Source organism: Saccostrea cucullata, unplaced genomic scaffold, assembly GCF_032062105.1.
Source record: "Saccostrea cucullata isolate Sc308-1 unplaced genomic scaffold, CSIRO_AGI_Scuc_v1 ctg1957, whole genome shotgun sequence".
NCBI classification, from domain to species: domain Eukaryota; kingdom Metazoa; phylum Mollusca; class Bivalvia; order Ostreida; family Ostreidae; genus Saccostrea; species Saccostrea cuccullata.
Window position 1 is genome coordinate 121,612 of NW_026918434.1, and position 16,702 is coordinate 138,313.

The window sequence follows — 16,702 nt, forward strand, 5'->3', positions numbered from 1 at the left end:
TAGGCCCTAAAATGTCCAAATTATGCCTCTGAAATAATTTGAAAGCAAATACTTGCGAATTTGAAAAAAAGGTTACCTTAACATTATTTTTTGATAAATTTGTTTTAGGCCCCAAGATGCATTAACTTAAAAGCTTTAATCCTACCCCTTTTAAACGTAGTAAGAAAAATATCAGAGTTTTAACATAACATAATTTTTGGTTATTTTTGAAGTGACCCGAGAACACACTTTTTGCCTTATGGTAATCCCCTGAACATTCTTTAAAATACAGGATATTCTTATCTTTGTGTTTAAAATTGATAATCTGCCAATTGGTTCTTGAGAAGAAGATGTTTTAAGAACCAGTACTTCTGTTTTATTATCCTAATTATCTCCTCTGTTTAAAGGTCTCATCTTTTTTTAGTACAAATGAGAGTCCCTGATCCGAGGATACTCTTTGATAAACCATACAAAAATCGGCCTAGTGATTCATGAGATATCGCCCATATTCTAAAACGTTTGTGCATACCACACAACCCCATGTGGCCATAGCATTTGCTCTTTGATCCTTTGGTTCAGAAGAGCTGAAATATGTAAGTTGACATATATCTTTTAAAATATTTCAGATTATGAATAGGATCTAAATTTAGAAATGCATGTGTCCTTTCTCATACTGCATCTGGACTTCTAAGATATAATATTTAAATATGAATGGGTGCAAGAGACAACCTTCATATTAAAATTCATATCTTATTAATATTTAAGTGTTAAAAATCATACCTACATTTTATTGAAATATTCTTTTAGGGAAGGGGTTGAGTTGTTTTTTTTTAAAGAGACTAGAGGGAATGAACAAATACACACAGAACATGAAAGGATTCAGCGAAAAAGAAGATTATTACATGGACTATGTAATTAAAACTTAATTAAGTATCTTCTCCTTACAAATGGCGTTAATAAAAATTTATTTAATATTACAAAATTTTGATATTTGTTTACTGGTCAAGTCTTATGTGATCTAAAAATAAAATAATTAACAATGTTATTTAAAAAAAAAATGAAATTAAAGTTTAAAAAATAAAATTAAAAATCTCGCTGATCTGAGAAAAATTAAAAAGAAGACCAAAAAGCTACAGTGCAACCCACTGGAAAAAGTTTATATTAATTGCAAATCATTAAGGTCGCTGATCCATAAAGTGTCGTCGTATATCTTAAAAATTTTGGAAAAGTTCCTTTCTTACTACTGGTTTTCAACAATAAAATAATTTGTTAAAGTCACTCTGTAAAAAAAACATATACTCTGGAGCTAATGTTGGTACATGTATTAAAAGGATTCTTGAATTGCTCATTGACACCATCTCATGTGACTGTATACTACTGTGATTAGTGGTAGATGTATATTAGGCATAGATATTCACACATTTTGACGTTAATGGCAAGTATTTTCTAACAACTTATTAAAACTTAATCATTAATTTGTAATTCATCATTTTTTTTAGAATTTGTTAATTATTTTATGCGAAATATCTGTCTTTTTTATTCAAAGGGGGTGGAAGGTGATGAAGATTATGAACAGGTAAAAGTTTTAAGATAATTATCTTTCCATATATTAAATACTTAAAAATTGCAATATAAAAAATTGGGTTTTTTTCATTTTTTTATGAACGTCAGTTTCTCTTTCTTAAAGCTACAGGTGCAGTCCAGAGAAACACGAAACATCGAGCAAATGAACGTCTTTGGAGATGCTTTTCAACAAAAACCTCCAAAGAGGTCCTTAAAGCGTGTTCTGGTGGTACTTGTAATCATTACTCTTCTGCTTGGACTTGTCACAACGAGTGTATTACTTTTTCTTGAGAAAACAAAAACTGATGGTAATTCATTCTACTGCTTAATACTGGTATTTAAAATGGAAACTACGCAAAATATTATCTATCCTAGGCTGCAACAATTTCAAATTAAATGGACATTTAGTAGGAAATTATCTAAATCAGCAAAGCACTATCTATTTCTTACATAACTGTATTATATCTAATTATTCATGAACATTCATCCTGACAGCATTGCAGGTGCATTGCAGTCTAAATATCAAATAATTTCTAAACAGTGGACAAAAATATATTAAAAGGAAATGCAGAATAAATGTGTAATTATTAGAGGCAATTTTCATTTACATAGCGAAAAAAAATTCTGAAAGACAGAAGTATATTGCTTCTAGAAGTAGTAATTCATCTTGAGTGCACACAGTGTAACATTGCCCTAAACATACGCACCTATCAATCTTGAGGGCAACAGTATTGCAATAAAAATTAAATCATGTTCTAAAAAATATTGCAACAAAAGCATTGCCACTCACGATGTATAATAATGGACTAGTCATAATAGAATGGAGCCATAAAAAATATATAGCTACAAACTGCATTACTTTTAGTGTCTGAGATCAATTGTTTTATCATCTTAACCTTTTTCATTCTACACATTAATGCAGTTAAAATACTACATTGAAAAATTATCATTCAATTATATATCATGTTAAAGTCAAAAGTTTTTATACATGTTTCAGTATCCTATCTTTATATGAAAAGGCTTCAAAATGACACATGTATTAAAAGAGTATATATGATAAGATCCAATTTTGGCCCCCTAAAAATCAACATTTTAGAATGGCATTCAAATATGTTTAATTGATATTTATTTTGAAGAAGAGATTATGTTAGAAATATTTCTAATTTATTTTTCACATTTATATGCATTCTCTAGCTGTAAATGACATGAGAAATGATGCTGTTTTTGCTATCTAACAAAAAAACCAAAAATATGCCTTTTTCTTGATGTTTCTTTTTTCTTATGGGAAACATAGAGCGCAGTGAAAAACATACATAGTTTTTCTGTCACTGATCAGTATTGGATAGATAGATCTTTGGCAAAAATATAAAGCTTGTTCAAGGCTGCGCTCTATATTTTCTGGAAGAATAACTGCTTCAAAATAAGCAGATTTATTTAAAATATGCTAAAATGGCGGGAAAACGTGATTTTTATGATGTCATATTTCTAAAATAACGGCATTTTGTTCAAAATGAAAATGACCGATAAAGGTCGCATATATAGCTATACAAATTAAAGCTATATACATTGTATAAAGTAAAATAAAGATATTCCAATTGAGACACTTTCTATATATCGCTCTTTTAAATCTAATGTTCTTTTTAAAGCTGTTTTACTGACTTTTGCATTACCTGTCAAGCTAAACGTCCCCTAAATGAAATGTGTTTGGTTATCTTTTTAAAGAAAATCAAACATTTAACATTACTCTCACCTTGCCGGTCATATTATTCAATTTGTTTATACTTATATCATACATTTCAAAGATGTGTGTTGTTAATTGTACATCTTTTACAGCTGAGAAAACACTCATATATCAATTTTTTCATTGTTTCATGTGCAGAGAAGCCCCTACCAACACCTTTGGCGATAAATGAATTTGTCAGCTATCCCTGCAAAACCCAATTATCCAAATCAACAGATAAAGGAAATGCAGATTTAGGTAAGGATGCAATTAAGTACCGAATTTTTATTCACAAATAAATTTCTTTTGCTACTTAAACCAAAAACAAAAATCTGTTGCAGGGAGCAGAGGGCGAAGTTTTCTGGTAAGCTTTATCCAAAATCACAACGATGGAAATACAACAAACCGAACAATTATTGTGTCATCAAAAACTGATTTCAATATAACAGTTGCACTGCCAGAGAGTCAAAGTTCAAATCTGATATCTATTTCTAGTCATAGAAGTAATGTAGCATCATTCAAGAAATTGAATGTACACTACTCTTTGGTTCCATCCTACTCTGCCATTGAATCTAAAGGTATTATCATAAACACCTCAGTGACGTCATCTGTACTGTCCTTGACCGAATATCGTTTGTCATCAGACACGACAACAGTGTTTCCCATGGACAAGCTTTCTACGAACTATATCATATCGACAGCGACACCGTCAAATAGCTATTTAGGCAGCGGAAGTCATTTCACTGTTGCTTCAATGAAAGACAACACTCATGTCAGTATAGAGTTTGTAGCTGATCATGACACAACGATACTGCTTCAGGGAAGAAGTTATGGGAGAGGGGACACATTTAATATCATTTTAAACAGGTATCAAACTTTCAAATCGGACATAATGCTGATATGACGGGAACTACGATTAGTTCTTCCAATCCGGTTGCAGTCTTTGCAGGAAACAGGTGCAATACTGTGGGATACCATGGGTACTGCAGTATGCTCATGGAAATGGTCCCACCAATTGAAAAATTAGACAATGTATTCATCGTACCCCCAAATATTCACAGATTCAAATCGAATATACGCATTGCGTCGGCAGTGAAAACTGATATTAAATATACCACCAAGGAAACATCTACGAAGACATTTCTTTTGAAAAATCGGTTTGCTGAATTCCTTGTTCGCGAAGACGAAATAGGTGTCATAATTTCTACCAAATCTGTATCAGTAAACAGTATTGCATTGTCTTCAACCGAGGCTAAAATATATGGCGATTCATACATGGTTACAATTCCTGGAATTAATCAGTATCTCAGCACATACACCAATTTCGTGCCTGGGGGATATAATTATAGTTTCGCTACTTTTATGATAAAAAACGATTCTCTTAGAAATCTTCAAATCAATGGAACAAATATGAACGTAGAGAGCTGTCTTTTTAACTCCTCTGTTTCCGTGGGAATAGATCTTTACAGCGTGTGTACAGTGAGTGTTCCAAGTGGAGTTATTAATACACAGACATCCGATGGGTCTCGGTTTGGTTTTATGGTTACTGGACAACGCAAACACGATGGTCATGGCTACACTGGAAACGCACTTTCAACCTCCACCTGTGAGACATAAGAACCTGATTACAAATTGCCGAATTAATGAGTAATTTCCGATTGAAACTGAACGCTGTGAAGAAGAATACAGTTTAAAAAAATAAAAGATCATTGTTAAGACGATATGTCAATGCACTGGCTTAAGACTTCATCAGACTTATGGAAACAAGAACTGAAAAAAAGAAAAGTCTTGTGATAGTAAGGCAACCTTCACAAACATTATCGGACAACATATATAGACAACAGATTATTTGTAATGCTGCGTAACATACGAGTGTTTTTGAAAGTCCGAAGACCATGTCAAACATCGCTATACATGTACTATTCAAGAAATAAAAAATAAGGTTCTTTAAAAATACACCTTTTTAACATTTTGTAGTATGGTCCAAGACCAACGCACTCATTAAAGATGTTTCTCTCACAGTTGAAACAAATTTTGCTAACATTTGTACACAAAATTTTATTTTTCAATCTTTATGCCTTCACAGAATAAATAATTTTGACTCGCCTTACCTCCTACCAACTTTTGATAGAGTTCGATATTTTTTTTTCAGATATTTTGTTTCCTCGTTGGATATACTCATCTGATAACTGAGGGTCTCTATCATCCAAATACTGCCTGTATATGTATCATTAACACACACATGCACGACATGCTTTTAACATACTTCCTGCTTCTTACATGTACATTTTAAGAGTTTTTCTGTTTTTCTGTTTTATTTCTGACGTTTTTCATACTAATTGTCATCTCATAATTTATACACTGAATTGACGACGGATTTTTCCGTTATTTCTCGATCATGACAAGGAGCACACGGCGTTGTGACCTGTCAGCAGGGGATGCTCACTTCTCCATGGCACCTGATCCCACATCTGATGTTTTGGAGGTCCGTGTTTGCTCTGCTCCTACTTTGTATTGTTTTATGGACTTTGATATTGAATACTGTTCGTGATCTCCACATATCCTTCTGTTAAGAGTCCAACACAAAATTGTTCACTAGTACTCCATGGCATTCTTTGTTTTGCCTTTTCAATGCAGATTGCCTTTCTTCTAGAATTGATTTCTTTACAGCAAAGCAAAATTTAAAGCAATAATTTGGAAAATGATACAATGTACAATATTTAACTTTAAAGTCTAAGGTTTTCCAGTTTTGTAACATTACATAGGGGATATGGCAACGGACACTATTTATTGTTTTGATTTTAAAATACTAATTTTGATCTGCTCTGAGTTTCGATGTTTGCCTTTTCATAATCTAATAATTTTGAAATAAATCATGGTATTTATAAAATGTTTATACACGTACAAGTCATTCAAACTAATTGTTTAAATATATCTGCAAATTCTGGATATAATATGAATTTTAATTAAATAGTTATATGCAGGTATAGTCTACGAACTTTCCTAACATTCCTCGTATAATTTGAATGTAATAATTTTATTATCATTTGTATGGAACACTGAATACTTGTATGTGTGCAATTAATAGTACTAGTTTTGTTATCAGCTTATTATCAAAAATGTTAGCTAACCTCTTAAATTCATTTTTTTTATTGCTTCTTTATTCGTATTAGCTGTGCATGGAAATTAAAGAAAACTGGTATAAAAGAATGCACAAGTCATTTCAATTTTGTATGTAATCATCGAACTTTACATTGAATTCATCTTCAATGAAATTATTGATCGTGCTTATAGATGATTAAAAAGAGATCAAACGTACAATTATTTGATTTTATTAAAATTGTTTTGTTTTTCCCTGAAATACATATATGCAATAATTTTCTTGTTTCCCATCTTTCCTGCATGTTTCAAGGAGTGTAAATAAAAGGATTTATCAATTTCGTTCTAAGTTTTTATTTGGGTTTCAATCATATTTGACTGCCGTCATGAGAAAAGGGCCCTTATCTTTTGACGTCACAATGCTCAGAAAACGACGTCAAAGTCGCGGTATTGTAAACACGGAAGTAATTTTGTTGACTGAATTTTGTGAACAAGAAATAAAATTGAATTTCAAAGTGTATCAAAAATTTGAAATTTGATGCGGACATTTTTTATAGGTATATGATATTATTTACTATTTAGTACGTAAATTTATTCATAATTTTGTTTAAGTATTTAGCTTGTTGATATACGGAACATTGGACTAATTTTTTTTCAGAGAGAGAGAAAGAAAGAAAGAGCGAGTGAGAGATCTATGTACATATAGTAATTACCGTTCTTATAAGAGCTACTTATATACCATAATTTAAAATGTATTTAGCCATTTTAATTTTAATCCATAGTTAATCTTACTGATGTACCCCGATAGCCAGCCTTCGATAAACTGTCGATTTTAAAGTGTGTAAAAATAGGGGGGGGGGGGTTAAGTAGACAAGCCAAAAAAATCTCCGAATTAAAAGACCGGTTAAAGTTCAAGGTAAAAACATAATCCCTCTTTGATTGAATAAAAATACTGGGAAACCCTCTACATCAACAATATTTTTTTTTTTAAATAAATTAACAGTAAGAGAACATGCTAAGGAAAAAAAGGGGAAAAAAATTTGCTAAAAAAGAATTTTGTTTCAAAAACAAATTTAAAATGATCAAATAGATACATTCAAAGGAATTGTATGATAAAAATTATTATTACCTAACCTACTATATAAATTGTAATTAGGCATTTTGAACTGTTGTATTGTTTTCAAATTTCTAAAATTATTCCGATGAAATGATTGAATGAAATCTCACTAGAACCTGTATTGCAATATGTTAAGAAATTAAATTCAGCTATATTGCAGTCTTTTCCCAAAAGCATTATATCCAATGTTGGTGGAATATATTACGTCGACAGTGATATTATGAATGATGGTATTTTAAACCAATAGAAAAAACTATATAGATGACAGTAAGCGAAAAGACGTATGAATTTCTGGCTAATGTCAGATATATGGGTACATGTACATGTATTGTACATGTATATTTAAGTACTATAGATAGAGCAAAAAATATAAGTGTCAAGTGGTTATGGGTGTAATTTTCAAAAGTTATGAAAATGCGCGTGAAATATATTTCACTGACTATTGAATTCATGATATGAAATAAATAAGTCACGTTTTGCGTTGAAATCTTCAAATCTGATACATGAATCAAATCTCTATCGACATTAATTTCTTTGAAGTTTCGTTGAAATCGAGATAATACGTTACTAGTACCGGTATATCATAATCCTGTAATGTAACATGACTCTACGGAAAGGAATTAATAAACAAACACAAATATTTCTACTTTTAAAGAAAATATTGGCCATTACAGTCCACGCATGTAGCAACAGGGGGGCTACATTGAAAGTCCGGTCCCCCGCCCCCCCCCCCCCCCTCCACACACACAAATACACACTTTTTGTTGCGGCATAGTCAAATTCGTGCACTACAAAAGTATAAGGCAGTGTGTTATGTTTCATTAAAAAAATTGATACTGAAAGAAGATTGAACATAACCCCCCCCCCCTCCCCAACGGCGAAATTAGATTCGAGTTTCGACAACCCCCCCCCCCCCCCCCCGTTTTTTTTTTTTTTTTTGGTTGAGTAGTTTTTTAAATTAATTTTTTTTTCTGGCTGACCCCCCCCCCCCTTTTCAAATGAGTTGTGTGGGGACAGGCGAAGATACGAGTCAAACGTGTGGGGTTTTTTTTAATATGTATGGTATGTTTTGAAGTAATAACTAGGAAAACAATGGTTTGCATAAATATTTTAAGCGAATGAGAGTCAAATTAGAGCGGTTTATTATTACTTAATTAAAAGCATCGCCTCATACAAAAAACATGAACGTGTGCTGGACGTAATATTTCATTGGTGGATAAGACAATCGCATCGAAATTTGAAAAACCTATAAGGTGTCAAGTTAATTAGCCATTGTTACGGAGGAAAATGAATAGATGACCTTTCATGGACGCGTGAAAGATATTGTTTTGCTTGTCAAGGAATATTTGGTGGTTAAAAGTGCCCACAACTGAAAAAAATATAGCTGCCCCCCTCCCCCCCCCCACACACACCTAATATGGCTTCCTATGGCCTGTCGTTCTTGCATAAAAATATACTAGTATTTATTCAGTTTCATTTCAAATAGATTTCGTCAAAATTTTAATGGAACTGTCATTTCGCACAGAAAAGTCTAGCTGCAGATCTGTAGCGTTATGGTTTTACATACCGGTATTTGTCTTTGACCATGGTCAAAGACAAATATGTAAAACCATAACGCTACAGATCTGCAGCTAAGAAAAGTCAAGCACGGCGTTTAGTGTACATATATAAGAAAGAGACAAGAACAGCACAATTCACCATCCCTTTTGATTATATCATACAATATACATAAACCATTTTTTTTCAGATCATAGTAGCGGCCCTTGGAAAAAATATACAAATGTTGTGTTCAAGTTAAACAGGGTACAGGTGCCACAAAATTAAAAAAAAAAGTTAAGGTGCAGAAATATTTATAACCGATTTTAATTGTGGTATACTTTTAAAAAAGTAAGAAGTTAAAAGACGATTTTAATTTGAGGTATAAATTCAAAGAATTGTTCAACTTAAGCTACGGTATATAAACAAATCAGAAGAGAATCCTTTACTAGTATTTGCCTATTTACTATGTTTCTACTCCATAACTAAGACAGGCGAAAAAATGTATTGTTTAAACAAAGGAACCTTAGAGCTTTAAATATTTTAAATAAGATATTCAAAAAAGTAAAAGTTTTAAAATCCTCTTGCATGGAAGTAGCGGAAGTATAGTATATTTTTTTAATTCATGAATTTTTATAAACCGACTAAACGTTTTTAAAAACAAGTTTACATATCTTGGCGTATCTGAATTTATTTTCCAATTGAATTTTTCGATGATACAGAAAATACATGGTGTTTTTCATCCTTTCGTAACAGTTATAGGGAATAAAGTTACGTTCGTGTGTGTTGGTGAGTGAATGCTAACTTATATGAATTTTTTTAATATCGGGATCAATGTGCTTTTTGCGAGGGGGTGCCCCGTTTAGCGCGCGGTGCCATTCTGTATGGGATTCTCTCTCTCTGTGTATATATTTCCTTTAATCTTTAAGTATCCGAGTGCTTTGTATATTTTATACATTGAATTAGATTATTTCGTATAAAAAAAAAGAATAATTTGCATGGATTTAAACAAATATTATTTCCCTACTGATTATGTTAGATGTATAAAATATTCCTAGTTTCTGTCTAGAACCACACCCCTTTTACGAAATAACAAGATCTGCTCTAAAACAGTATAAAAAGAGTAATAATGATATACGAAATTCCTTAGGAATAGTTACATACTAGTCGCTTGGAAGAAAAAAATTAAATACTTTCTCAAGTTTTTAATTCTCATAACGATTGAGGTTATTTAACTAACGTAATTTTAAGAATTTCTGAAAAATGAATTAGACGCAGGCGACGTCATTACGTTTTCAGTGAGTAACGTCAAAGTTGTTTTTGGAGCACCTCACTAAAATGCCCATAAAATACTGAAAAAGTGAGATCTTTTCAAAATTTATGTATATTTGCATTTAGGAAGAGTCCGGCTATCAAAATTCACCAAAAAGTCATTTTATGAAAATTTGACCTTAAGGGCCCTTTTCTCGTGACGGCAGTCATTTCTTATTTGGAGCAGATTTTCATTTACAATTTATAACCCATAAAATATGAATTAGCCCTGTGCAGATAAATATTCTTCCCGGATACATTTTTAGTTGAGACCTTGTTTCCGGTCTTCAGTGCAACTACCATATGTCCACAAGTAGTCATCCAGGTGCTAGCCTGATGTTCAATTGTTGCACGAGAATATTCTTTTGCTTCGACATATCCAGAAATATAGGCAGTATATCCTTTCTTTGTCAAATAGCACCAGCTAAAGGAATAGATGCCGGCCTCTTTAGCAGTGAAAACTCCAGTGTCTCTGTCATAGCCTTTTCCGACATTCAATTCAACAATTCCATATTTCACAATAGCCCCATTGGCAAGAGCATTTATACTGCTTGTCAGCACTGCGTAGAAAGCGATCGTTTGTTTCTGATCTGTAAATGTACAAAATGGAAAATATGATATGTATAGCATAAATGTATATGAATGTTTAAGGAGTATAATAAATTAAGAAGAAACGATTTAAACTAATATTATATCCTACATGAATAATGCTATGTAATCAAAAGACATAAACTGGTACGTACGTACTTCAGTTATTTATCCCTGTTAAAGTAATCTATTAATAGACATTTAGTACAGATGAGATGATAGATTTGTAAAGGCTGGTTAAAAATGAACGACGAAGTTACCTTATTATACTGACACGTAAAAGAAACGCAACAAGCAGTAATCTACAAATGTTTGAATTTTTTATATAATGATTTTTTTAAAAAAGAATACAATAAGGCTTAACTCACTCTTCAGAACATCAGAGGTTTGATTAAAGTGTTAAATATTTATCGTTTAACTTGACTAAGTAACATATGACTGTTAAAACACCCCCTCCCTGCCATTCAATTACAACGTGCAAGACTGTCCTAAACAACAATTGCAGCTTAATTTCTACGATACAGTAGGTTAATTAATATCGAGATCTGAGCGAAGGAATTATTCTTTGCCATTTTTAAATGCCTGTTTTTCAGATGATTAGGTCGAATTTTCTCTAACTTAGCGCATTGTAGTAACCCTTGGACTTCCGGTCCAAGAACTTTCATTTATGCATACGATACGTAAGACCCCCTTGAAGAGTAATGTAGCGTATTTTTGCATCATCAACCCTCCATCACCTTAACTTTGAGATTTTCCAGCTAGAGCAATGGAAATGTGTACTTAAGGCATTTTCATGAAGCCTTAGCATCGTTACGGGAAACGAAAGAAGACTTTAGTTTTTGAAATATTGCTGCATTACTTAAGATGAACAGTACAAACCCTTAAAACTCCATAATATTGCAAAATGTTTTGTTAAACATGTAATTTTTGATTTCTCTTAAGCAGACTCAAACTTGACTTCCGGTTATGGTATGAAAATCGTTCAACCGTTAAATTACCGATATTTACCATATTGAAGATATCCATAATTTTAAGATACAAATTTTTTTACTTTACATAATTATTTCCCGTTAAAGTAGGGTGTTGCGTTTCTTTTGCGTTTCAGTATATTTTTTTTTTCAGGAAAGAAGATAGGTGCATTATAGCATATCAGCATTGTTCCGCAGATTAGGAATAAACCAAATCAAATATGAAATATGAAATTCGTTTTACCCTTTTTTAATTCCCCCCTAAAGGCACATTACCCGTACATAAGGGTAGCAATGAAATAACATAAAATATATAGAGAATATCTATATTGTGTAATTTGATATTTGCTTTATCCAACCAGTTGGAATAGAGTATATTCTCGAGGGTTGCCGAACGAATATTCACCATTTCAACAAGTTGGATAACGTTAAAATCAAATCACACAGTTAGAGATGTACTATTTATACATACGAGTTTTATTTAGGTTTTTTTATTTAACTTTGAGATATCCCCTGTGAAACTATATAAATGAGTTTGAACTGATGACGCATAAATTGATGACGTCGCAATGCTGATTTGACATGAAGGGAAGAATATCATGTGAAAAATATAAGATCTTTGTTATCTGTCTCTTTAAAACAGATGTGTGACGATCATGAAGTTGGGGGCTCATTTCAAACTATTGTTTGCAAGTTTTAAAGTTGTAAGGACCGAGGAATCATGAATTTTATTCCGATTCATTCTTGAACAGTGGAAGTGCAAAGGGTGATAGGCTAATGCACACGGTTGATCCGGATCTGTGGTAAGTTACACATACATTACTATAAGGCATACATACATAATATAATGTAAGAAAGCATTTTTGAAATTGTCAAGGGAATTTTGAATTAACACATAAATGCTTGGCACTTAATACGTCTCTCTTAAAAAATTCCGGGGAGGGGGGGGGGGGGGGAGGGGGGGTTACATCTATCTTTACAGTAACCGGTATGGATACGTTGTTAAAACTATGCACTTCTTTGAAGTATACGAGTTTTTTTTTCCTGCTTTTAAGAAAACTATTGCTTATTATCATTTATTTAAATGACAAGTCTGAAGAATTTTTACAAATGAAATTTTTGATAGATTTGAATCTTGAAGCGACGTGGAGGGATCGTGTCAAAACCGGAAGTGCTATTGATAAAGCACCTACCCGAGGATAAAGCGTTTATCTCACGGATAGTATCATCCACACATACGAGATAAAACTTTCTATATGTCTCAGTTTATAAACTCAACGAATAAATTGGCTACTTCGAAAATTTTTGTTTTTCAGTTAACATCTATATATATATCACTGTAAAAAATGCGCTTAGAAAATAAACACTTCCGTTACGTGTTTTGACCTAAACATGTATAAGATTGTGTTTAACGGCTAAACACTTAAGTCTAAACGTGTGTTATATCCAAATGATGTTAGATTCAACACATGTTTAGATATAAGTGTTTAGAATTTGAACACTTTTCTGTGAAGTGCAGAGTTATCTTCCCGGAAATGACGCATATAAATTCGAATGATAAATAGAGCGGTTATCGAAACAAAGAAAATCCCAAATGTAAGCTAAAGACGATGGATTAAAGGAAGAAAATGCTGATCAAAGTGATAATCATGAAGAGATTGTGATATATGCATTTAAAATGTAACATTACTACGATAAAAGGTATGTTTCCTATTATTTTTATTTTACATAAATTGACCACGATGGGCTACGTAAATAGACATGCAGTTACACATGTAGATGTAAATCAAGATTCCCTTCGGTTATACTTTGAATTCCTGAAATCTGGAAAGAAGTACATTATATAGAATGTCATTAATCTGTTAATAATTGTCTATATCGGTATCAGTACTATATAGTGGTTAAATGAGGTTCAATAAAAGTAGCACAATAATAGCTTAGTCAGTAGTCTATCAAACATGTGAAAAATTTCATACAACTCCAGCCAGTGAGGAGCATATTTTAATAAAATTTAAATTTCTTTCTTACAGGATATGGTCCACATCGAACTTAAAATCAAAAATACACGTATCAGAGGAACTGCTGCCTTCTCCAAGTCCACAATGACATGCCATCGTTCTTACATTTTTCGGCACTCCTTACTTTCTAGAGGAAACTGAATTTTATGAAGTCTGTTGTTCGTTATAGTTTTGAACAACCCAAAAACATTCTTAAAGTATGGAAGTGGATTACTTACTGACGGCCATGGATGAAAACAAATTATGCGTATGTTGCTCGGTGCAAGATTTGCTGGAAGTTAAAGTTGATACAAACATGGGTAATAACTGCTTGCTAAGCTGATTACAATTAAAACCAGAGTGTGAAAATATATATTTAAACATATATGTATATTTCATTCAAAATTCTTTATAATAAATCCATGTTTGAATGTTCATTAGATAAAATTTAAAATGTGAACAATTGTTATATTTTCAATTTTCTTGCAGGAAGACAATGAAAACATCCAAGTGTTTAATTTGTAAACATGTATCATAATATGTTTTGTAAAGTGTTTAAAGTTTAAACATGTAAGTGTTTAGGCTCTAAACACTTACATTACACGTAATGAAATTCAATGTGTTTAGAATTTCAATGCATAAAAAAAGTGTGACAAGAATGTGCTTAGGAAAGTGTCTATCATCTAAACACATTTTTTACAATGTAGCAATTTTTTTTTACATGTATGTATGACTTGCTTTTTGTGTTTGTTTATTTGGTTTTTCTTTGAATATGTATTTGTGTCGTTTTTATGTATTATTTTCACAAAAAATCAAAGTGAATGAGCTCAAAATGCTACATACTAACAAAGTAAACAATGGTAATTTTTCTTCTACGATCTCAGTAAATCCTTTTGTATTTAAAGAATGCCGTATAATGCCTAGAGTACATTAGAAATATATGAAATAACTCAATGATATTCGAGCTAAGGATGCTGAACATTAAGAAATCGGTGGGCGTTTTGATAAAAGAGACAATAAGACATAAATTTTCTATTATCATATCCATTTTTACAATTTGATGATATTATTCCTCGGGAAAGTTCATCCAAAGAATACATGCTTACATGAAAAGTAAATAAAGTTATTGTTATATTTACCATTCACAAGGTTCTTTGTACATTTTGGTTCCCAATCCATTTCACGACAAGTTGTTTTGCAGTCCCTTACATGGTTTAAATATTCTTCAGAATTAAGCATACTGTTACATGTAGTGATGTAGGCAAGCCAGGCTAGAACTCCTACAAATGCAGCCTTCATCTTTGTGGTAAATGTTACCTTTTAAGAATATGGTTGTATTATACATTATAAATATAGCGTAATTCTCGTGTAAATGTTTAAGATGTGTAAATGTTGAAAGAAAACAAAGTGATTTGTAATACCAATATTATAATACAAGGATTCAATAGTACTTACATAAACTTTTGAAAATGCTGTGAAAGGTACTTTGTAATTTATTTTTCTTGCCTATATATATTGAAAATCAGCTATATATTTATCATTAAAATGATATTTGATATATCCGAAACCTGAAACAATGTAGGTAAATGTAGAATTAATGCACGCAATGTACATATACAAATAATTTTTATCTTGGTATAACAGTCATTATTTGCTATCTAGCTTGTAGTACAAGCTTTGATTGGTTACAAAGTCGGGTGAAAATTGCCGTAAACCCGGCTTGAGTGGGGGGGGGGGGGTAAAAAAAACGTGACCTCACAATGCATAGTTTCTCTATGATAGAAAGCAAATAACATGACGTCACTATATGCATTGAAGGATGTAGTAAATTTTATATCGACAGCTTGATACACAGTTTTATAAAGAATCATTTGGGTACATAGGAAATAAATTCATTATTCAGGTCCAATCAAGTGTGTACGAGGATTTACTCCGGGTTGAATTCTATACACCCTTTGGCCTTCGGTCTCAGGGTGTATGGAATAAAACCCGGGGTTAATCGACCGAAGCTTAAGGGTGTATGGAATACAACCCGTGGTAAATTCCCGTACATCCTTGATTGAACCTGGATAACTAATAATACCGACAAAAAGCGTCTTTAAACTGAAGTAAAATATTCAAACATGTTTGTTTTCGTTTTTATAAAATAACAACCAAGGATACAAAGAAAATGCACTGTTTACAACAATTAAGCTATTAAACGTAAGGATAGAGAAAAAACTGGGATCGAAAAATGCTAGCAAGGTACATCTTTCAAAAGTTGCAGCTACGCTGTAATAACACTGCTGGTAAAGTGCGAATCGAGAAAATCTTGGTTTCGGATACCAGCTACTATTGGTTTACATCAATGAGGCAGTTTATGTCAACTTAACTATCAGAAATGATAAAACATTTGATTATGACGTAATTATTAATGTGCAGTATGGTTTCATGGAGTAGCATTGCTTGTTGATTGAATACAAATAAGGAGCAATCCAGTAACTGCTTTAGATTACACCCGTTCCTTGTATTTTACTAGATTATTCATATTTGCTTTTAACGTGTTAAACTCGATTAACGCTACGTTATTTGTGTTAAAAGTGATATGAGTATATACTACATGAATCATTTCTGATTTCATGTTTCTTTTATGTTTCACAAGATTAAAACTTTTGATGTAATATAAAGTTTTCTGATGACATTGCGAATATGGTTGCTGTATGTGCGACTCTTGACACGTGTAATTGCTACGACTGGCTTCTATTCTGTTTCATGAGGTGCGACGTTTTACTGCTGTATCATAAATTTATTGTTATCCGAGAAATACTTTTAAATTTAATATCGA

General features: G+C 32.0%; 2 protein-coding genes across 2 annotated transcripts; one reads left to right on the forward strand and one right to left on the reverse strand.

Annotated features, from left to right (window-relative positions):
• The first annotated feature begins 829 nt into the window (after positions 1 to 829).
• Positions 830 to 4,864, forward strand: LOC134266116 (uncharacterized). Its single transcript, XM_062748351.1, has 5 exons — positions 830 to 890; positions 1,526 to 1,555; positions 1,667 to 1,850; positions 3,422 to 3,520; positions 3,604 to 4,864. The coding sequence occupies exons 1-5, from the start codon at positions 849 to 851 to the stop codon at positions 4,164 to 4,166; spliced, it is 918 nt and encodes a 305-aa protein (XP_062604335.1). The 5' UTR covers positions 830 to 848; the 3' UTR covers positions 4,167 to 4,864.
• Positions 4,865 to 10,520: 5,656 nt separating this feature from the next.
• LOC134266127 (uncharacterized) lies at positions 10,521 to 15,189 on the reverse strand. The gene is made up of 2 exons (XM_062748377.1): positions 15,018 to 15,189; positions 10,521 to 10,915 (listed from the first exon to the last, which is right to left on the reverse strand). The coding sequence occupies exons 1-2, from the start codon at positions 15,175 to 15,177 to the stop codon at positions 10,521 to 10,523; spliced, it is 555 nt and encodes a 184-aa protein (XP_062604361.1). The 5' UTR covers positions 15,178 to 15,189.
• Between the last annotated feature and the right edge of the window lie 1,513 nt (positions 15,190 to 16,702).